Raw genomic sequence first — 16167 nt, 5'->3', positions numbered from 1 at the left:
TGTTTTTTTCATGTCTTCACACGCATCCGATACTATATGGACGCTGAAATATTTTTAAATCCTTATGGAAGTTCTGTTGAAGTATTTTTGTTTTAAAAGAAGGGTTGTCTTGGAGATGCAAATAAGAAAGGAGCACAATTTATTAAAATTAATTAAAAGCACAATTTATGTGCTTAGTAAAGGTAAGGTATGCATATTATTATCAGCCTGTCTTAGAGTATTTAGATACAGTTACTATTCACCCATACAGTGACTAGATGCCACCCCCATCCCCTAGTTTGTTTTAATTACCTATTTTAATTTCTTTTTTTTTTTTTTTTTTTTTTTTTTTGAAAATCCAGCAGTAGTCATTTGTGAGTTTTTTTTTTTGTTTTTGCTCTGTTTGTTTTGTTTTTGGTTTTTTTGCATTTTGTTTTATTCTGTTTTTTCTCTCAATGGTGGGTGGGAAGGGATAATGGCTTATTTTAGTTCATTCATAGAAGCCGTTTAGGTTAGATTAAAATTGTTGCTCTTAAAATACATTGTATAAAAACAACTTTCTATTACCTTTCAACTAGAACACTTGTAAATATTGTACATGTTAGATATTAATTACCGTGTGTATGAAAATCCAATAAAAAGATTTATTTAAAAAAAAAAACATACAACATCTGAATCCCATAAAAACGGAGTCTTTTTGTTGCTAAGTTAGCTAAAGTAGCCTTTGAATGAATTGATATATGCATGTAATGTAAGTTCAACGGATATTCTGTACATTTACCTTTTATTACAAATTAAATACATATATTATCTGAAAGTGGAAAATGTACTGAAGTACTGGAATGTAAAGTGTATGACATTTTTAAAATGTAAGTGTAAAATGTACTAATGTGCAAAAGTTTTTCCATCAAACCTCAGTGATAACAGATACTTTTTGTCTTCAGGAGAATGTGCTTCGTCTTCACTTTTAAGAAGTTTTTCTGTGTTGCTTTTATGGACAGTGGGAGCAAAAATGAAACCCATTCTTAGAACATAAACCAGGTGCAGGAAAAGAAGCGACTTTGTAAAAAAAAAAAGTGTGTGTCTACAAAGAATGGCCCTCACTGATAAATGATTAGAAAACACCTACAATATCCAACAAGGAGTCAAATGTGATATTGTCTGTATTTCCCCAAGTCAGGAATCCAGCAAAACAAAATTCCAAGTGCTTTATTCTTTTTTTTTTTTTTTTTTTTATTTATCTGTGATGCAAACAAATATAGCTGTAATAAAACCTGGGTCAGAGTAACCCGGGTCCTTTATCCTAGTTTTACCCAAGCATCCACAGGGAGGGAGTCTCGATCTGCTTCACTGGAATAATTCAGTCGTCTCCCATTTTCTTCCTAAAGGTGGGGTCTTACTTGGAAATCTTTTTCAAGAAAGACCCACCACAAGATAAAATATACTTAATAGATCCTCTGACACTTGTCTATGCTGCTAGTGTTTCTGCTGCTCAAACCAATCTGAGATAATCTGTGCCAGTAATCTGACAGTGACAGCCCTGGTGTTGACTATAGTTGTGTAATATCTCCCTCTGCAGGCTGACTCACTCACTCCTCCTGAACCCATAAAAACCCAAACTGACACCAGTGGCCAAAAACATCTACCGATCTAAAAGATTTAATACCTGATCCACTAATTTTATCAATACATGTAAATAATTTGTGTAAAATACAGTTTGTCATTTTTTTAATGGTCATCAGATATGACTCATTTGGACGTTCAGAGGCTCTGTAGTGAACATGGAAACACCGTCATCTTCTACAACACTGATTCACCAGTAAAACCCATGGAGTCGGATTAATGACAGTGAATGGAGACACCTGGCGTATGTTCAGTTTTTGATATCTTTGCAGAAAAAAATCATTATTTCTTCAGTTTTCTCTGTTTCTGACATACGAACCTTCAACTTTAATCTGAGCTTTTATGAACATGATCAGTGAATTAAATATAGGAAAATACATGATTTTCACTGAAAAACGAAAAAAATATAGAGGATAATATTGTGGCGTGTTTGCCTCATTGCATTGTGGGTATTAGGCATGTTGTTGATTATGTGTAATTGTTATGTGCAGGGGTTCAGCAGGGTTGTGGTGTTAGTGTAAATTTAGGGTTAATGTCTGTATGACAATGTTTATTGGCCTTTTTGTGTTTGTTTTTGTATTTTTGTTGAGGCGCACTGTGCGTGAAAGCTAAAGGCTGAACAATACCTTTCCTGTTCATCCATAATAGATAGATAGATAGATAGATAGATAGATAGATAGATAGATAGATAGATAGATAGATAGATAGATAGATAGATAGATAGATAGATAGATAGATAGATAGATAGATAGATAGATAGATAGATAGATAGATAGATAGATAGATAGATAGATAGATAGATAGATAGATAGATAGATAGATAGATAGATAGATAGATAGATAGATAGATAGGCTGACAGGCTTTATTTCAGACTCATGGTCCACATTAAAAAGTAAACAGATAAATACAAACACAATAATAATAATTTTAAAAAAACCCACAAAAAAACCCTCTATACTTTCATAATAGTGATTACCTCAATCAATGGTGAACCCTTCAGCTTGTCAAATTAGGAGCTCATTCTATGCTGTTTAATTTACGCTGAGCTATGTATCTACCTATACCCCATCCATATTACAATATAATAAGAAATGGTGATAAATCAATTCAACACTGTTAAATAGAGTCATTTGGAAACTGTCACAAAAGTAGCACTGGGCTTGTCTGGGTAAAATCAGACACCTTACCACAATGTGATGCCCTAGTTTGCCCTGGTCTCACATCTCTGTAAAGTTGCTCATGATGCAAAAAAAAAAAAAAAAAGTCTTCAGATTTTGAGCAAGATGACAGCTCACAGAAGAGCTGATTAATGCAGGCCAGAGGTTCAAGGTTGAGGATGGATCCCAATCAGCCTGTAGGAGTCATATCTACATCTATGTAACTATTACAGATTGTCTGCCAACGTGCATTAATATGGAGGAGTTACAGCACCTCAGGAGGCGTTGTATTGTTTCAGCTGGGTGAAGTGAAGAAGGAGAGGAACAATGGACGCCAATAACAATAATGTAGCTGTCAGGGCTGTGAGGGAGGCAAGGTCAGTGAGGTGATACAGTAAACAGTGTGGCCTGATTCCTCCTCAAAGCCTCCTGACAAAACACACTGAAGAGTAAGAAAGTTAAAGATGTTCCGTGTATTTTTGCTGGGATGAGCTCAGAGTGCTCTTGGATTGTTTGTGTGCTGTGAACATGAGATCACACTAACCTGTGTGTGGTCCTGACTTCATATATCATTTGCACTGCGCTGGAGGTGAACAAGGTTAAGAAGGTTTTTGTCTCATGTAGCACATATGAAATGTATTTTGTATTTACAGCATAATCTAATACTTCCATTTGAGAGACATTTTGGCAAAATCATGTGTAACACATTTCTAAATTTATCAAGGATGACTAATTATACTGTACACTATATTATCTTGTATTACATTATAAACGTACCAGTTTTTTAAGGGACTGTGATAGTTACATTATGTACTCATGTTTTTTGTCTTTTATGCCTAGTACCACACAATTCTATATAGTCTTATTATCTAATTAACCCCCAAAAGGTAAGGCCAAACTTTTTATGAAATAAATGCTGAACCTTCATTCATATCAGTATGGGGTTTCTGTTTCTTTGGTTGTTGTTTTTTTCCATTTTGGAAATTAAGATATTAAGATCCGTAATTTATCCAGATATGTTCGACTGTATGCATTAGATTAGCTGATAATATTCTTTATGAACATGTGTAAATATTCAGTTAAGTAAACTCACAGAGCAATATTATAATGAAGGGCCTTAACTTGCTTTGTAAAGATTAGATGTAGAGAGAAAAAATCACTTGGAAGCTGCAAACAGTGATTTATTTAGTGTTCAAAGTGAAAAAAACATAATTTGGGGTATTAAATTCAGTAAATAGTTCATTCTTGGACAAAGAAAATGTAAATTCTGGACTTTAAAATAACCAGATGAAACTTGGTTCTTCTAAATAAAACACATCTCATAGAAAATGATAAAAAAAATATAAAAAATAAAAATAAAACAAAATAAACTAGAAGCACTCGGAGAGCGCAGACCTCCGCCAAGGCTGATCAGTGCCCCCACCCCCCCCACCCCCGATCACCACCAAAATTTAATCATTTCTTCCTTATCCCATTTCCAACAAACCCTGAAAATTTCATCCAAATCTGTCCATAACTTTTTGAGTTATGTTGCACACTAACGGACAGACAAACAAACAAACAGACAAACAAACAAACAAACCCTGGCAAAAACATAACCTCCTTGGCGGAGGTAATAAAGGAAAGGCAGAGATCTGAAACACTGCTTTGGACCTGTGAGAGTTAAATGCACAAACTTCATGCAGTGCAATACATAAAATTTGTCTACATTTCTTCTGGCTACATTCAGAACACAATGAACACTTGTAGCTGATGGATTTACAAAGCCTGCTGCTTTTCTTCGCTTATTTTTGCAAAATAGAATAACACAATACACTGCTTTACAGTGGAATTGCATAACATGCTAATGGGAAAATGGGAAACATCAGTATCTGTGCATGTGATGTGTCTGTAGGTTTTATTTTGTTGTAATTATTATTTTTTAGCACAAAATGTTTTGTTTTCTGCTGCTAACTTTGAATAATTTGAAGAGAGTTAGAACATTTTGAGATAAAACAACTTCCTCTTCCTTGAATTTACGATGGTAATGTGTTGTATCGTGTTACTTTACACATTTAGACATTTATGTGTTTAATCCATGTATGACAAACAGTTATTTCAGACTGTTGATGTTGTACACAGAAAATAAAAGCCATCAGTGTTTCATTTATAATTGCTGTGCTTTGTTGTTGCTTTGCATACTTCTTTGAGTGACTATTAATAAACACTGTATTGAACATAAACTATTCTTTTTCAGTTTTAACGCATTTTGCAGGTGTGTTTAAGGTATGCTCTGCAGTGTAAAGTTTTGTGGTTATTGTGAAAACTTTTGCAAGAAAAAAAACATTTAATCTTCCAGTGAAGTCACATAGAAACTGCAATACATTATACAGAGGGCACTCTCTCTGGATACAACCCGTATATTTAACACACGAAGAAGAAGAAACCCGGAAGTGCCCTTTGTTTTGGTTCTTGGCCACGGCGGGAAAGCTCTCTCAGGAAGTCTGCGAATTAAATGGCAAGTTATGGCTAAACTAAATACTTAAGATAAACATTGTTTTACGTTTTCGTAAGCTCACATAATAAGGAAGATGTTCTCTCCAGTATAAATAGTCTATAAATCGGGTTTAGGTCAAAGTTAATAGAGCTTATACGACTTAGCTTAGCTTCTGTTGATAAACTAACTGCTACTTCTCATATTTTACAAGAGTTATGTGTTTTTTGCACATAAAACCGTGATATAAATTGCCACATAATACATCCTCTTTTTTAGGTACTTGCCAGTGTTTGGCCTCTAAATATACCAACACTACTGATGAAGTATGAGAGTGTTTTGTTTTTGTGCTAATGTTTTGTATCATTGCATTCTAGCCTGCAAACAGTCTTTATTGATGTTTGAGCTGATTTACAGACTGTAGTTGTAATTTTACTATGGATTACGTTTCACTGGATTTTAATTTTTTTTTTTTTTTTTTTTGTGTGTATTAATTGGCGGCCTGTACACTTTCAGATAATGCCGTCCAAACAGCAGGATGAGGCCAAATCTAAAATCTCTCCTGTGCTCTTCATGACTGTGTCCGGTGAGCCAATGTCTTTCTTCCTGAGGCCGGGTCCTGTCAAACGGAAGCTCCAGCCGCTCATCACAGCTGGTGGAGGGATGCTGTGTAATGTACAGAAGCCTGGAGCCATCCTCCTGATTGACCCTGAGGAGAGAGCCTCTGTTTCTGAAACCACAGCTCACTGGTAAATACTAGACCCAGTGATCTGTAAATATTTGCTGCAAGAGAAAGTGGTTTGTTCCACATTTTTATCTCACCAATGTTGAAGTCATTCATGTTATGCTAGTGGAAACAACTGTGTCAGCTTAATAGTATATTGTATCTATTCACTGTTTATCCTGATGATCTGAGTATTTAATGGGCTGAAAGAATGCTACGTTTTTTTTCTATTATGGTTTAGTAGTCTGTGAGACTATGCACCTGTCGGGTCAAAAACCACTAAATCTGTAGGTATTTCACATGGTCCAGTTGTGTACTTCAATGTCAAAGTTTGCATAATCAGTCACATTATCATTGACATTATATTAATGCATACTCAAAGCCCATACAGTGGATCCATTATTCATTCACTCACACATTCACACTCTGATAGTGGTAAACTACGTATGTAGCCACAGGCTGATGGAAGCCTGGCTGCCAATTTGTGCCTATGGCCCCTCCAACCACCACCAAACATTCATACACATTCCAACACCAGTGTGAGTAGCAGCCTTGGAAGCAAGGTTGTTGAAGACAGCACATGACTAGTACAGAGCGGGATTTAATACGCCAACCCTTCAGTCATTGGACAACCCCCTCTACCTCCTGAGCCACGGCTGCCATGTTCATTAAATTTGTGTCAGCATTTAAATACCGTTTTTAAATGTATTTAGTACAATTTCAGAAAGTAGAAAGGTGTCAAACCTAATAAACCAAAGGATGAAAATACAGTCTTACATCACTTGATTGTACTTTATTCAGAACTATAAATGGCTCTCAAACGTACGTAACTATAAAACAATTCTTGAGTCCTGATATTTTTATCTGTAATATATTGTAAGTATAATCTATAGAAAAGTGAAATGAGGAAGGAAACAATAAAGGTAACATTACATACCACAGATTGAGTTTTTTTTGTATTTTATGTCAAAATCACATCATGGACATGATGCTTGTCTTTTTTTTTTTCATCAGGTATATTTCCACTCAGTACGTTCATGACTGCATTGAGAAGGATGAACAGCTGACCTTAGAGGACTACAGATTAAATCCTGAGGTAGAAAAGGCATATTCTACTAGACTGAGAAACAGCAAAGAGAGCCCTCCGGCCTCTGCAGGAGGTATGCTGTAAGACATAACTTAAAACGTAGTATTGAACTGAGATGGTAATTTTTCTGTAGACTGTTTTTTTTTTCTTATTCTTCCACTTCAGGTAGAACTGCCTACACCGCCAAGGAGGATGCTGCCATTTTGAATTATGTAAGGAAACATAAAACAGAGGCTGGGGGAAACAAACTATGGCAAGAAATGGAGAAGCAACGTGTGACCAGTCACAGCTGGCAGTCGATGAAATACCGCTACAGAGTGCGACTGGCCCACAAACTATCAGAGTCTGAGGAGAAGCAAACAAAGGTAATTATGTGGAAGGTGTTTTACTTGCTACTTTTTACTTTAGTAATGTGACACATTTCTTTGAAATGTACAAGGTACTCATTACAACCTACAGCATTATGTAGGTTGTAATGATAATCTTCTAAGTTGTGATTCTTCTCAATGAAGAGTATTCGTCTCTGTCACTATTAGTCTTTTCTGAATGAAAGATCACCTCATGTTCCATCGTGAAATTTCCAGCAGAGCACCGCTAACCTTTGACTGAAGCAGAAATGTAGCGGTGAGACTTAAAGAGGTGAAAACACATGTAAATCAATAACAATCATGTTTAATTAATTTAATTGTATTATTATGATTTATTATCGATTTAAACACTCCTAATTTTTGCCAGACTTCAGTGTGTGTAGAGACTTATCTTATTTTTTTCCAATCAGTATGATTTTCAGTGCTCCAACACCTCAGTTGAGTCTCATACCAGATGAGCAATATTTTTCTTTCAATAAATACACTCCAGTAACTAAAAAAAAATTCTTAGAAACTAAAAAAAAAACCTTGGTTTCTGCTATTTTTGCTGTAGGTTTGAATCTGTAGTGTTTTTTTTTTTCACTACCACAGGGTGACAGCAAAGTCAAAGATCTGAAGTTCTACACATGTGCCTTTACAAAGTGTCGTCATAATATTGTTAAAATTTCAGATTTTGTTCTTATTCATATGGTTTGTGTCAAAATGCAAATGCTTTGGATTCGGTTCATATAACCTATAATCACAGACCTAAAGCCTCAAACTTCTTCAATCTGTGCTTGTAGGGAGACGGAAATTTAGAGACAGAAGCTCAGTCATCCTCCAGTAATGATGCAGATGTTTCTCCAAAGACACATTCAGAAGGCCCTGAACCTGTCAAGACAGATACAACAGAAACAGAATTGACACAGGTAGCAGGAAGAGCACAGTGCTTTTATCAGTCAATCAACACAAATAAGATATTATTATTGATATTTATGCGTGATATAATGAGAATGTTATGCTTCCTCAGATAGATGCACAGCCAATATCAGATGAAAGTACACAAGCAGAAGATGCAGAGGCTCAAACATCCACCTCTCCCCAAGAAGAAGTACAGGTTGTGAACCCACTAACTAAGGAACAGCCAGTTGAAGGCACACAAGTAGAAACTGTAGAAGCTGAAACATCTAACTGCTCCCAACTTGAGGAGCAATGTTGGGAACTGGAGACCAATACCCAACTTGCTCTGAATGAGAGCCCAGAACCAGAAGCAGTGGAACCAACTATTTCCCCTGAAACAGGAGATGTACCAGAGGACCACCCACCATCTCAACCTGACTCTCTGCTTGAAACACCCTCTCAGAATGTCCTCAGTAAGAAGCAGAAGGCCTCCCCAAAGGAGGCCCAAGGAGAGCCTCCGACACGAGTAACCCGCAGGCAGCTTAAGCTGGAAGGGCCTCAGCCTTACAACAAAAAACTCAGATCATCATCAACCCCTAACAAGTCTTCTCCCGAGCCCTCAAAGAAAACCAAATTATCAATAAGGTCTGCTCATCAAAAAGACATAACAGCTGACCAGCCGCCGGTGAAAAGGGCCAGAGGAAAAGGCGGGGCTAAAGTGCTGGCAAATGAGCAGGAAGAAAGTGAAGAAAATGGCACCTCTAAAACAGAACAGCCAGGTTTGTTCACAAGTTTACAAAAGTTTATAAAAACAAAATCCAACAGAATATGGACCAGGGTTGTTGGGAAGTTGGGAAACTAACAAACTGCACAAAAACCAAGAAAAACGGGTAAAACCAACTGAAACTGAATTTTTCAGTCACCCACTAAGTCTTATCCCAAAGATAGAAAAAAATTAAAAGGTGGGTCTCAAACAACAGTGTTGAAACAGGAGTCACTGGTCAGGATGGGGGGAGGATAAAGGGGATGGAAAGAGACCAACCAAAAACTAAGCAGGGAGACCATGTCAGAAAACAAAGAGGGGATGTTGAGGTGTAGACAGCACACAGCCACCTGATCTGGGAAGCTCCAGCTCCTTTTAAAAACTGCCTGACCAATTACAGCCAGGTGAGGAGCCATGGCAGGTGCACCCCATAACCCTCAACATCCTGTGGCCAAGACCCTAAACTAGGAGGAAAAACAATTCGGGGGTAATCTGTACCTGTAATAATGGAGACCAAACATAATACTAGAATCCAGATGATTTCACATCATTTCTACTTGAAGGTGAACTGTAATGAATCCTCTCCTCTGTTTCAGGTGATGAATCCAGTTCAGTGACACAGAAGGGACAAAAGAAAACAGAAAAGAGAAAGTTGGGAATTCTTGAATTGGCCACAAAGGAGTTTGAAGATGACAGTGAGGTAAGACACAGTAATGTTTAGGATTAGTTACTGGTGTAAAATGGCAAAGGGGCCGGTTTTATTTATGTACTCGGCCTATTTTCATTTTAAACATGGATGGTAATGTTAAAATCCATATGTTAACACCCATCAAGTAAACAGAAGATTCTATCCTCTGGCATTTAATGACTCATAAGAAATATTGAGTTTCTCCAGATACGGGTTTTGTTCTGTATGTGTTTGTTCAGAAATGGTCAGCTAGCAGTCAAACAATGTCTTATATGTGATATCTACTGTTTGCATACTGTTACTGTTGGATCAAAAAGTACAAAAAGACGATTTGGAAGTCCTCCTCAACACTTTGTCAAAACCCCCATTGGAGAATGTTTTGGATTCTCAAAGAGCACAGTCTGATGTAACATACAGCAATAGACTGAAACAGCTACTGGACCCTGAACTCAAATTCAGCCTTCTGTGTTCTTTCTCTGTGACTCAGCCAACATCTAATTTTGCAAATGCAAATCAGGCTTGGAAATAATGGTCTTGTCCAGGCTTGCCTGGACAACTCCAAAATGTCTGGGCATGTGTTTTCGGTCTCCAACTGACATCAATATTTCAGATTACTTTTCAGAGTACTTTGAAAAAAAAAAAAATCGTAGCAGTGTTACACATCCATAGAAAACAAGTACTGAGCTCATGTATGTTATTTAACACATGGTATATGATTAACACATATAATACAACACACAAAATATGATTTTATTCAAGTTTTTTTATGCCATTATTGGATAGTTCACTGGTAAATTCCAGACTCAGTGATCTGTAAATAACGGGAAAACTAAGTGTAAGTGCAAGGGATTGTAATGCAAATGTGTTTGGGTTGGAATCGAAACTGGGCTATTGTGGTAAAACCTCAGGCCTCTACAAAGTGAGTCCCATAAAATGTAGTTTAACTGAGTAAGATTACATGATGTAGCACATGATATAGTAAAACATGAGATTGTTCAGCATGAGCTATATTACATTATAATTTTACCAAATTATTACATTTTTTTTTTTTTTACAGTAGAAGATTTTTTTTAACTATAAATACATGAATTATTATGTCCCTGAAATTAAGTTTCAGGGATATAATGGTGTTACCCTGACCGCTGGATCTGCCGCCAGCGCCAGATATCCTTCGTATGAAGTCGATAACTAGCACAGATTTGGTTGGATTTCTTATCCCTTGAAAACCCACACAGGGGACCCCTAGTGGAAGAATCCTATCGATTTCAGCTTCTCTGTTATAAGTCATCCAAATGGGGGTGCTTTAGTTGGAAGTCCGTTTTTTGGACATAAATCAAACAACAATAAAAATTTGGTTCATATTGATCGTCTTACAAATGTCCATTTTCTGGCTACCATCCAGAGTTTATATGGTGTCATTTTCACTCACTAGGTGGAGTTTTGTGGGAAACAATTGGTTCTCTGACCATTATTCTGCCACTATCAGGTCCATGTAGCTCAAATTGGGTTCATGTCAATTGTCAAACAGTTATGTTTATGTTTATGTTTACGCATTTGGCAGACGCTTTTTTCCAAAGCGACTTACAGGGGAAAACCAATTAAATCACTCAATCAATCAAATTTTATTTATATAGCGCCAGATCACAAGAAAGTTATCTCTTGACATTTTATATATAGAGTTGGTCAAAACCAGACTCTAAGCCAATTTACAGAAACCCAACAGAATCCTCCAGGAGCAAACACTTGTGACTGGTGACAGTGGCGAGGAAAAACTTCCCTTTAACAGGCAGAAACCTCGAGCAGACCCAGACTCCTGGAGGATGGCCGTCTGCCTTGACCAGTTGGGGTTAAAGAGAGAGAGTAGAGAAGGGGAAAAAGAGAGAGCGATAGAGATAGGGACTGGGGGAGAGGGGGAGAAGGGGGGAGTAGGGGGAGACACATGGAGGCGGTTGAGGATAAGTGAGTGGTGATGATGAGGGCAGGGAAGAGGCCGGACCACCGCAGCAGGTCCAGAGATAATCGTGAAAGAATCTGTGGTTGTCCTGGGAAAAACCTTATTAGAATATTTAAAATGGAATGTTTGAAAGTGCTAGGACAGGAGGTGCTCTCGGAAGAGCTGGGTCTTCAGGAGCTTCTTGAAGATAGGCAGGGATGACTCTGTTCTTGTAGCACTTGGTAGAGCGTTCCACCAACGTGGAACGACCCATGAAAAGAGCCTGGATTGTCTTGTACAAGGTCTGGGGACCACCAGACTACGTTCCCCAGACGAGCGGAGTGGTCGTGGGGCGACATAAGCTTTTATTAGTGCACCTAAGTAGACAGGAGCAGACCCACGGAGAATTTTGTAGGCTAGGATTAAAGATTTGAATTTGATGCGGGCAGCTATGGGTAGCCAGTGTAACTCAATGAGTAAGGGGGTGACATGTGCCCTTTTAGGCTGATTGAAGACCAGACGCGCTGCTGCATTCTGGACCATCTGTAGTGGTTTGACAACACAAGCTGGGAGGCCCGTTAGAAGAGCATTGCAGTAGTCAAGACGGGAGATAACCATAGTCTGCACCAGGAGCTGGGTGGCCTGTTCGGTTAGGTATGGCCTGATCTTTCTTAGGTTGAACAGAGTGAAACGGCATGATCGGGTGACAGAGGCAACGTGATCCGTGAAGGTCAACTGATTATCAATCATGACTCCCAAGTTACGTACTACACTGGTAGGAGCCAGAGGTATGGAGTCAATAGTGATGGAGATGTCCAGCTGTATGGTTGGCTTAGCTGGGAAGACCAGCAGTTCAGTTTTGGACAGGTTCAGCTGAAGGTGATGGGCTTTCATCCATGCAGATATGTCAGAGAGACAATCTGAGATCCGCACTGAGACTGTGGAGTCATCAGGTGGGAATGACAGATAGAGCTGGGTATCATCAGCATAGCAATGATATGAGAAGCCGTGTGAGTGGATGATCTGACCGAGTGAGGTGGTGTATATGGCAAAAAGGAGGGGGCCCAACACAGAGCCTTGGGGGACCCCCGTGGTGAGGCGGTGAACTGCTGATGTGTGCCCTAGCCAGGACACACTGAAGGACCGACCAGTAAGGTAAGATTGAAACCAGGAGTGTGCGTGGCCTGTGATGCCCATGTTCCAGAGTATGGATAACAGGATATCATGATTGACAGTGTCAAATGCTGCTGATAAGTCCAGTAGAATGAGTACTGAAGACTTGGCTGCTGCTCTAGCCTCTTTCAAGGCTTCTGTCACAGACAACAGAGCCGTTTCAGTGGAGTGGCCGATTTTGAAGCCAGATTGGTTGATGTCCAGGAGGTTATTTTGGGAGAGGAATTCTGTGACCTGTTTGAAAACAGCCCTTTCGATGATCTTAGAAAGGTATGGGAGGAGTGAGACTGGTCGATAATTCTCCACTTGAGTGGGGGTGAGGGAAGGTTTTTTGAGTAGTGGTGTCACCTGCGCTTGTTTAAATACTGTAGGAAATGTTCCTGAAGTCAGTGAAGCATTAATCACATGTGTGATTGGTGCTGTGATAGTAGTTATAGTTATCATGGATAGATTTATATATAGCAGAGGGTTGGGGGGATTTCGAGGATATACCCTTGTTGTCAGCCCCCAACAGCGTAAGCCTCATTTGTGGAATGGAATTGAGGTTATTTTATGAATATGTATTTTGCTATTAACATAAACTGAATAGAAACAACAGAATAACCGCATTCTCAAATGTCACAAGTTGAAACGTTTGTTCCTCTTAGGCTGATGAGGATGAATCTCCAGATCTCCAAAACAAAACTGAAACAGTTGCAATGCAGTCAGCTTTGACATCAGACCCATCTTCAGATGTACCTTCATCAGTCTTGAACTATGAACATGGAGCAACCGTTCAAGAGCCTGCAGAAGACACCCAGGCCTCCAGTGGCTGCCATTTGGCTGAGGTGGATGTTCCTGAGCCTGCAGAATTTCAGACTGTGGCGTCTGAACCTGCACCCTCTGAACCTGCACCGTCAGAGGTCCACACCACCTCCAAAGCCCACCTCTTTATATTTGACCATGAATCTCAGGAAGAAGACTCGGAGTCCCTCGTTGGTGACGGTGCAGCACATCCTCCAGACTCACAGACAAAACTGAATGGAGACACTGCACCTTCACTGACTCAGGCTCAGTTAGAGGAGGACAAGCAGCGAATCAGGGACTTAATGAACCAGACAAATCAGGTGAGTGTTACACAATTTCTTTTTCTTCCTTTTCAAGAAGGAAAACCGCTGACTAAAGAATAGAGGAATCATTTGAATCTACAATCTTACTTCAGTTACAAGGATTTATGTGAAATATGTGAGTCAATTAATTTCTCTCTTTTTCTTCTAGGACTTAGCGAGTGTGACCAAAGCTCTACTGAAGACCAGTGGAGACTGGTCTGCTGCACTGGATCTGCTTTTGGACCCCTCCTCTTTTTCTGGACCATTTTGGACTTACTCAGATGACAGCCTTCTGGATTCTGCTGATCCCGATGATCGTCACATGCTGCAGGAGAAATATGGCGAGGAGGGTGTGGCCAAGAGACTAGTGTTCCTTGCGGTAGAGGGGTCAAGTTGAAAGACAGGAAGTGAGTGCGAACATGGGAGTAGAAGAACGACGGAACAAACTAGTTCCCTCATCAGCAGCTTCTGTGATGATATTCAGGATTTTGTCAAAGTGCCAGTTGTCTATTTTATACAGTGTGAATTTGTGGACCTTCTTCCATTACTTCTGTCATACTTTGAGACAAAAAAAGTCCCAGGGTAAATTTTAGAAGTTCATATGTTAATAGAGGCTGTAGTTACCAAACTTTAGGCCTTTAACAACATATTTTAATGATTTTTTTTAGCATTAATGAATGGATGGATGGATGGATGGATGGATGGATGGATGAAATACTGTACTGTATTTTTTTATTGTTAATACATTCATACAAAAGTGTACAATAAGTTAAATAAACTGTAAATGCCTAAATGCATGGACTGTACTCTGTAACCCTTAGGGACTGTTGTGCACATTTTACGTGCTTTTCATTTATCTTTTTTGGTAATTTTGGTTGTGTTCATGCATATGGCATGAATTTTGGCAAGATTGTGTATTTTTATTGTATCTTATTAGTTCCAGATCAGCTCCCACAGTAGGTCTAAAATTCAGTGTGTATAAACAAGTGTTACGCTTGTACTGTTCAGCACAAAAGATGTGCCATTGAAACCCATTCAAACTTCAATTTTTGAGCTCACGTTCATTAAAGCGTGATACACGTGTTTTATTAGATTTGTCTTAGAATTGATCATTTTCACTACTCTTCACCAAATGGCGTCACTTTGACCATTTATTCGCATATTGAGAAATAAAACAGCACATCCACCAGACAGCTTTTAACCCTGAGAAGTAGGTGTTTGTATGTGGGTGTAATTCAATACAAATGTTTACTTTGCTTTTTTTTTTTATCTAAAAACATAATTGCATCATGACAAAAACCTGCCATTGAAAGGCTTAAAATATATATAAAAAAATTAATATTTGATATCAATGAAAGTAGAATATAATATTAATGTGCAATATTTTTTTAGACCTTTTAAAAAGCACATTTTTTGTGTTTAGCAGTACAAGTGTGACTAATATTAGAACTGGCCCCAAAGGTTAAATTCTTACTGAAAAATACCAAACAAATCACACACAACACACATTAATTTTTATCCAATCCACCATTTTATTTCATTTACCCCAATATCAACTGAGTACATTCATAATTTTGAAACCATTTGCCCCCAGACCCACATGAATACATTATACCAAGATTTGAACCAAAAAATATACAGACAAATCTAAGAGAGAAAAAGAATTAATTTAGAGCTAAGAAAAACAAAGAAAATCAACCATTTAACCTGGACCCATAGAAAGGGATCTGATGCAAATGAAACACAGAGGTCTTCAGATTTTACCCAAATATGGTCACAAATATTGCTGCAGCTTTTATGTTCTGTCTGATTAAAGAAAATAAAAGCAAATGTGATAATGGTGTTAACAGCACATACGCAAATGAACATGTAAAATTGTATGTTGACACAAAACCATGTAATCCCATTGCTACACTGATTAAAAACCACTCGTATAAAACCCTTTTAAGTAAGAAACATTCACATCCATCAGGAGCAGATTTACGTTATACCTTTAGGTCACATACTGTAAGTTGGTCAGGTAAGAAACACCAGTAAAGCAATACATACCAAGGTCTCCAATAACATAACAGCACACCACAGATCCCTGGATTTCAAAGCTACATTTTTTGCTCAGCTTTTACTTTTAAGGTCTTTAGAAGATGCCTCAAATCAAGCTACATTCAGCATAGAGGGTTGCAACAGTTGTTTTTTTTTTAATCGATTTAATTGGATTTGGACCTGCTTGAAGA

At 38.2% G+C, this 16167-nt stretch overlaps 1 protein-coding gene across 3 annotated transcripts; it reads left to right on the top strand.

The window, feature by feature from the left end:
- Positions 1 to 5187: 5187 nt before the first annotated feature.
- Positions 5188 to 16126, top strand: terf2ip (telomeric repeat binding factor 2, interacting protein). 3 transcript variants are annotated; one of them, XM_030133601.1, is made up of 9 exons: positions 5188 to 5257; positions 5750 to 5982; positions 6972 to 7117; positions 7210 to 7409; positions 8261 to 8320; positions 8422 to 9070; positions 9651 to 9754; positions 13496 to 13954; positions 14106 to 16126. In XM_030133601.1, exons 1-9 carry the CDS (start codon positions 5255 to 5257, stop codon positions 14331 to 14333), a joined length of 2082 nt encoding a protein of 693 aa, XP_029989461.1. In that variant the 5' UTR covers positions 5188 to 5254; the 3' UTR covers positions 14334 to 16126. The 3 variants fall into 3 exon arrangements, with proteins under 3 accessions (XP_029989461.1, XP_029989459.1, XP_029989460.1); XM_030133599.1 differs by having other exon boundaries at positions 8195 to 8320; XM_030133600.1 differs by having other exon boundaries at positions 5219 to 5261; positions 8195 to 8320.
- The last annotated feature ends 41 nt before the right edge of the window (positions 16127 to 16167 follow it).

This window comes from Sphaeramia orbicularis, chromosome 5 (genome assembly GCF_902148855.1).
Source record: "Sphaeramia orbicularis chromosome 5, fSphaOr1.1, whole genome shotgun sequence".
In the NCBI taxonomy this organism is placed as follows: Eukaryota; Metazoa; Chordata; class Actinopteri; order Kurtiformes; family Apogonidae; genus Sphaeramia; species Sphaeramia orbicularis.
Note: the sequence above shows the minus strand (reverse complement) of the source record. Positions and strands in the feature narration are given on the sequence as shown.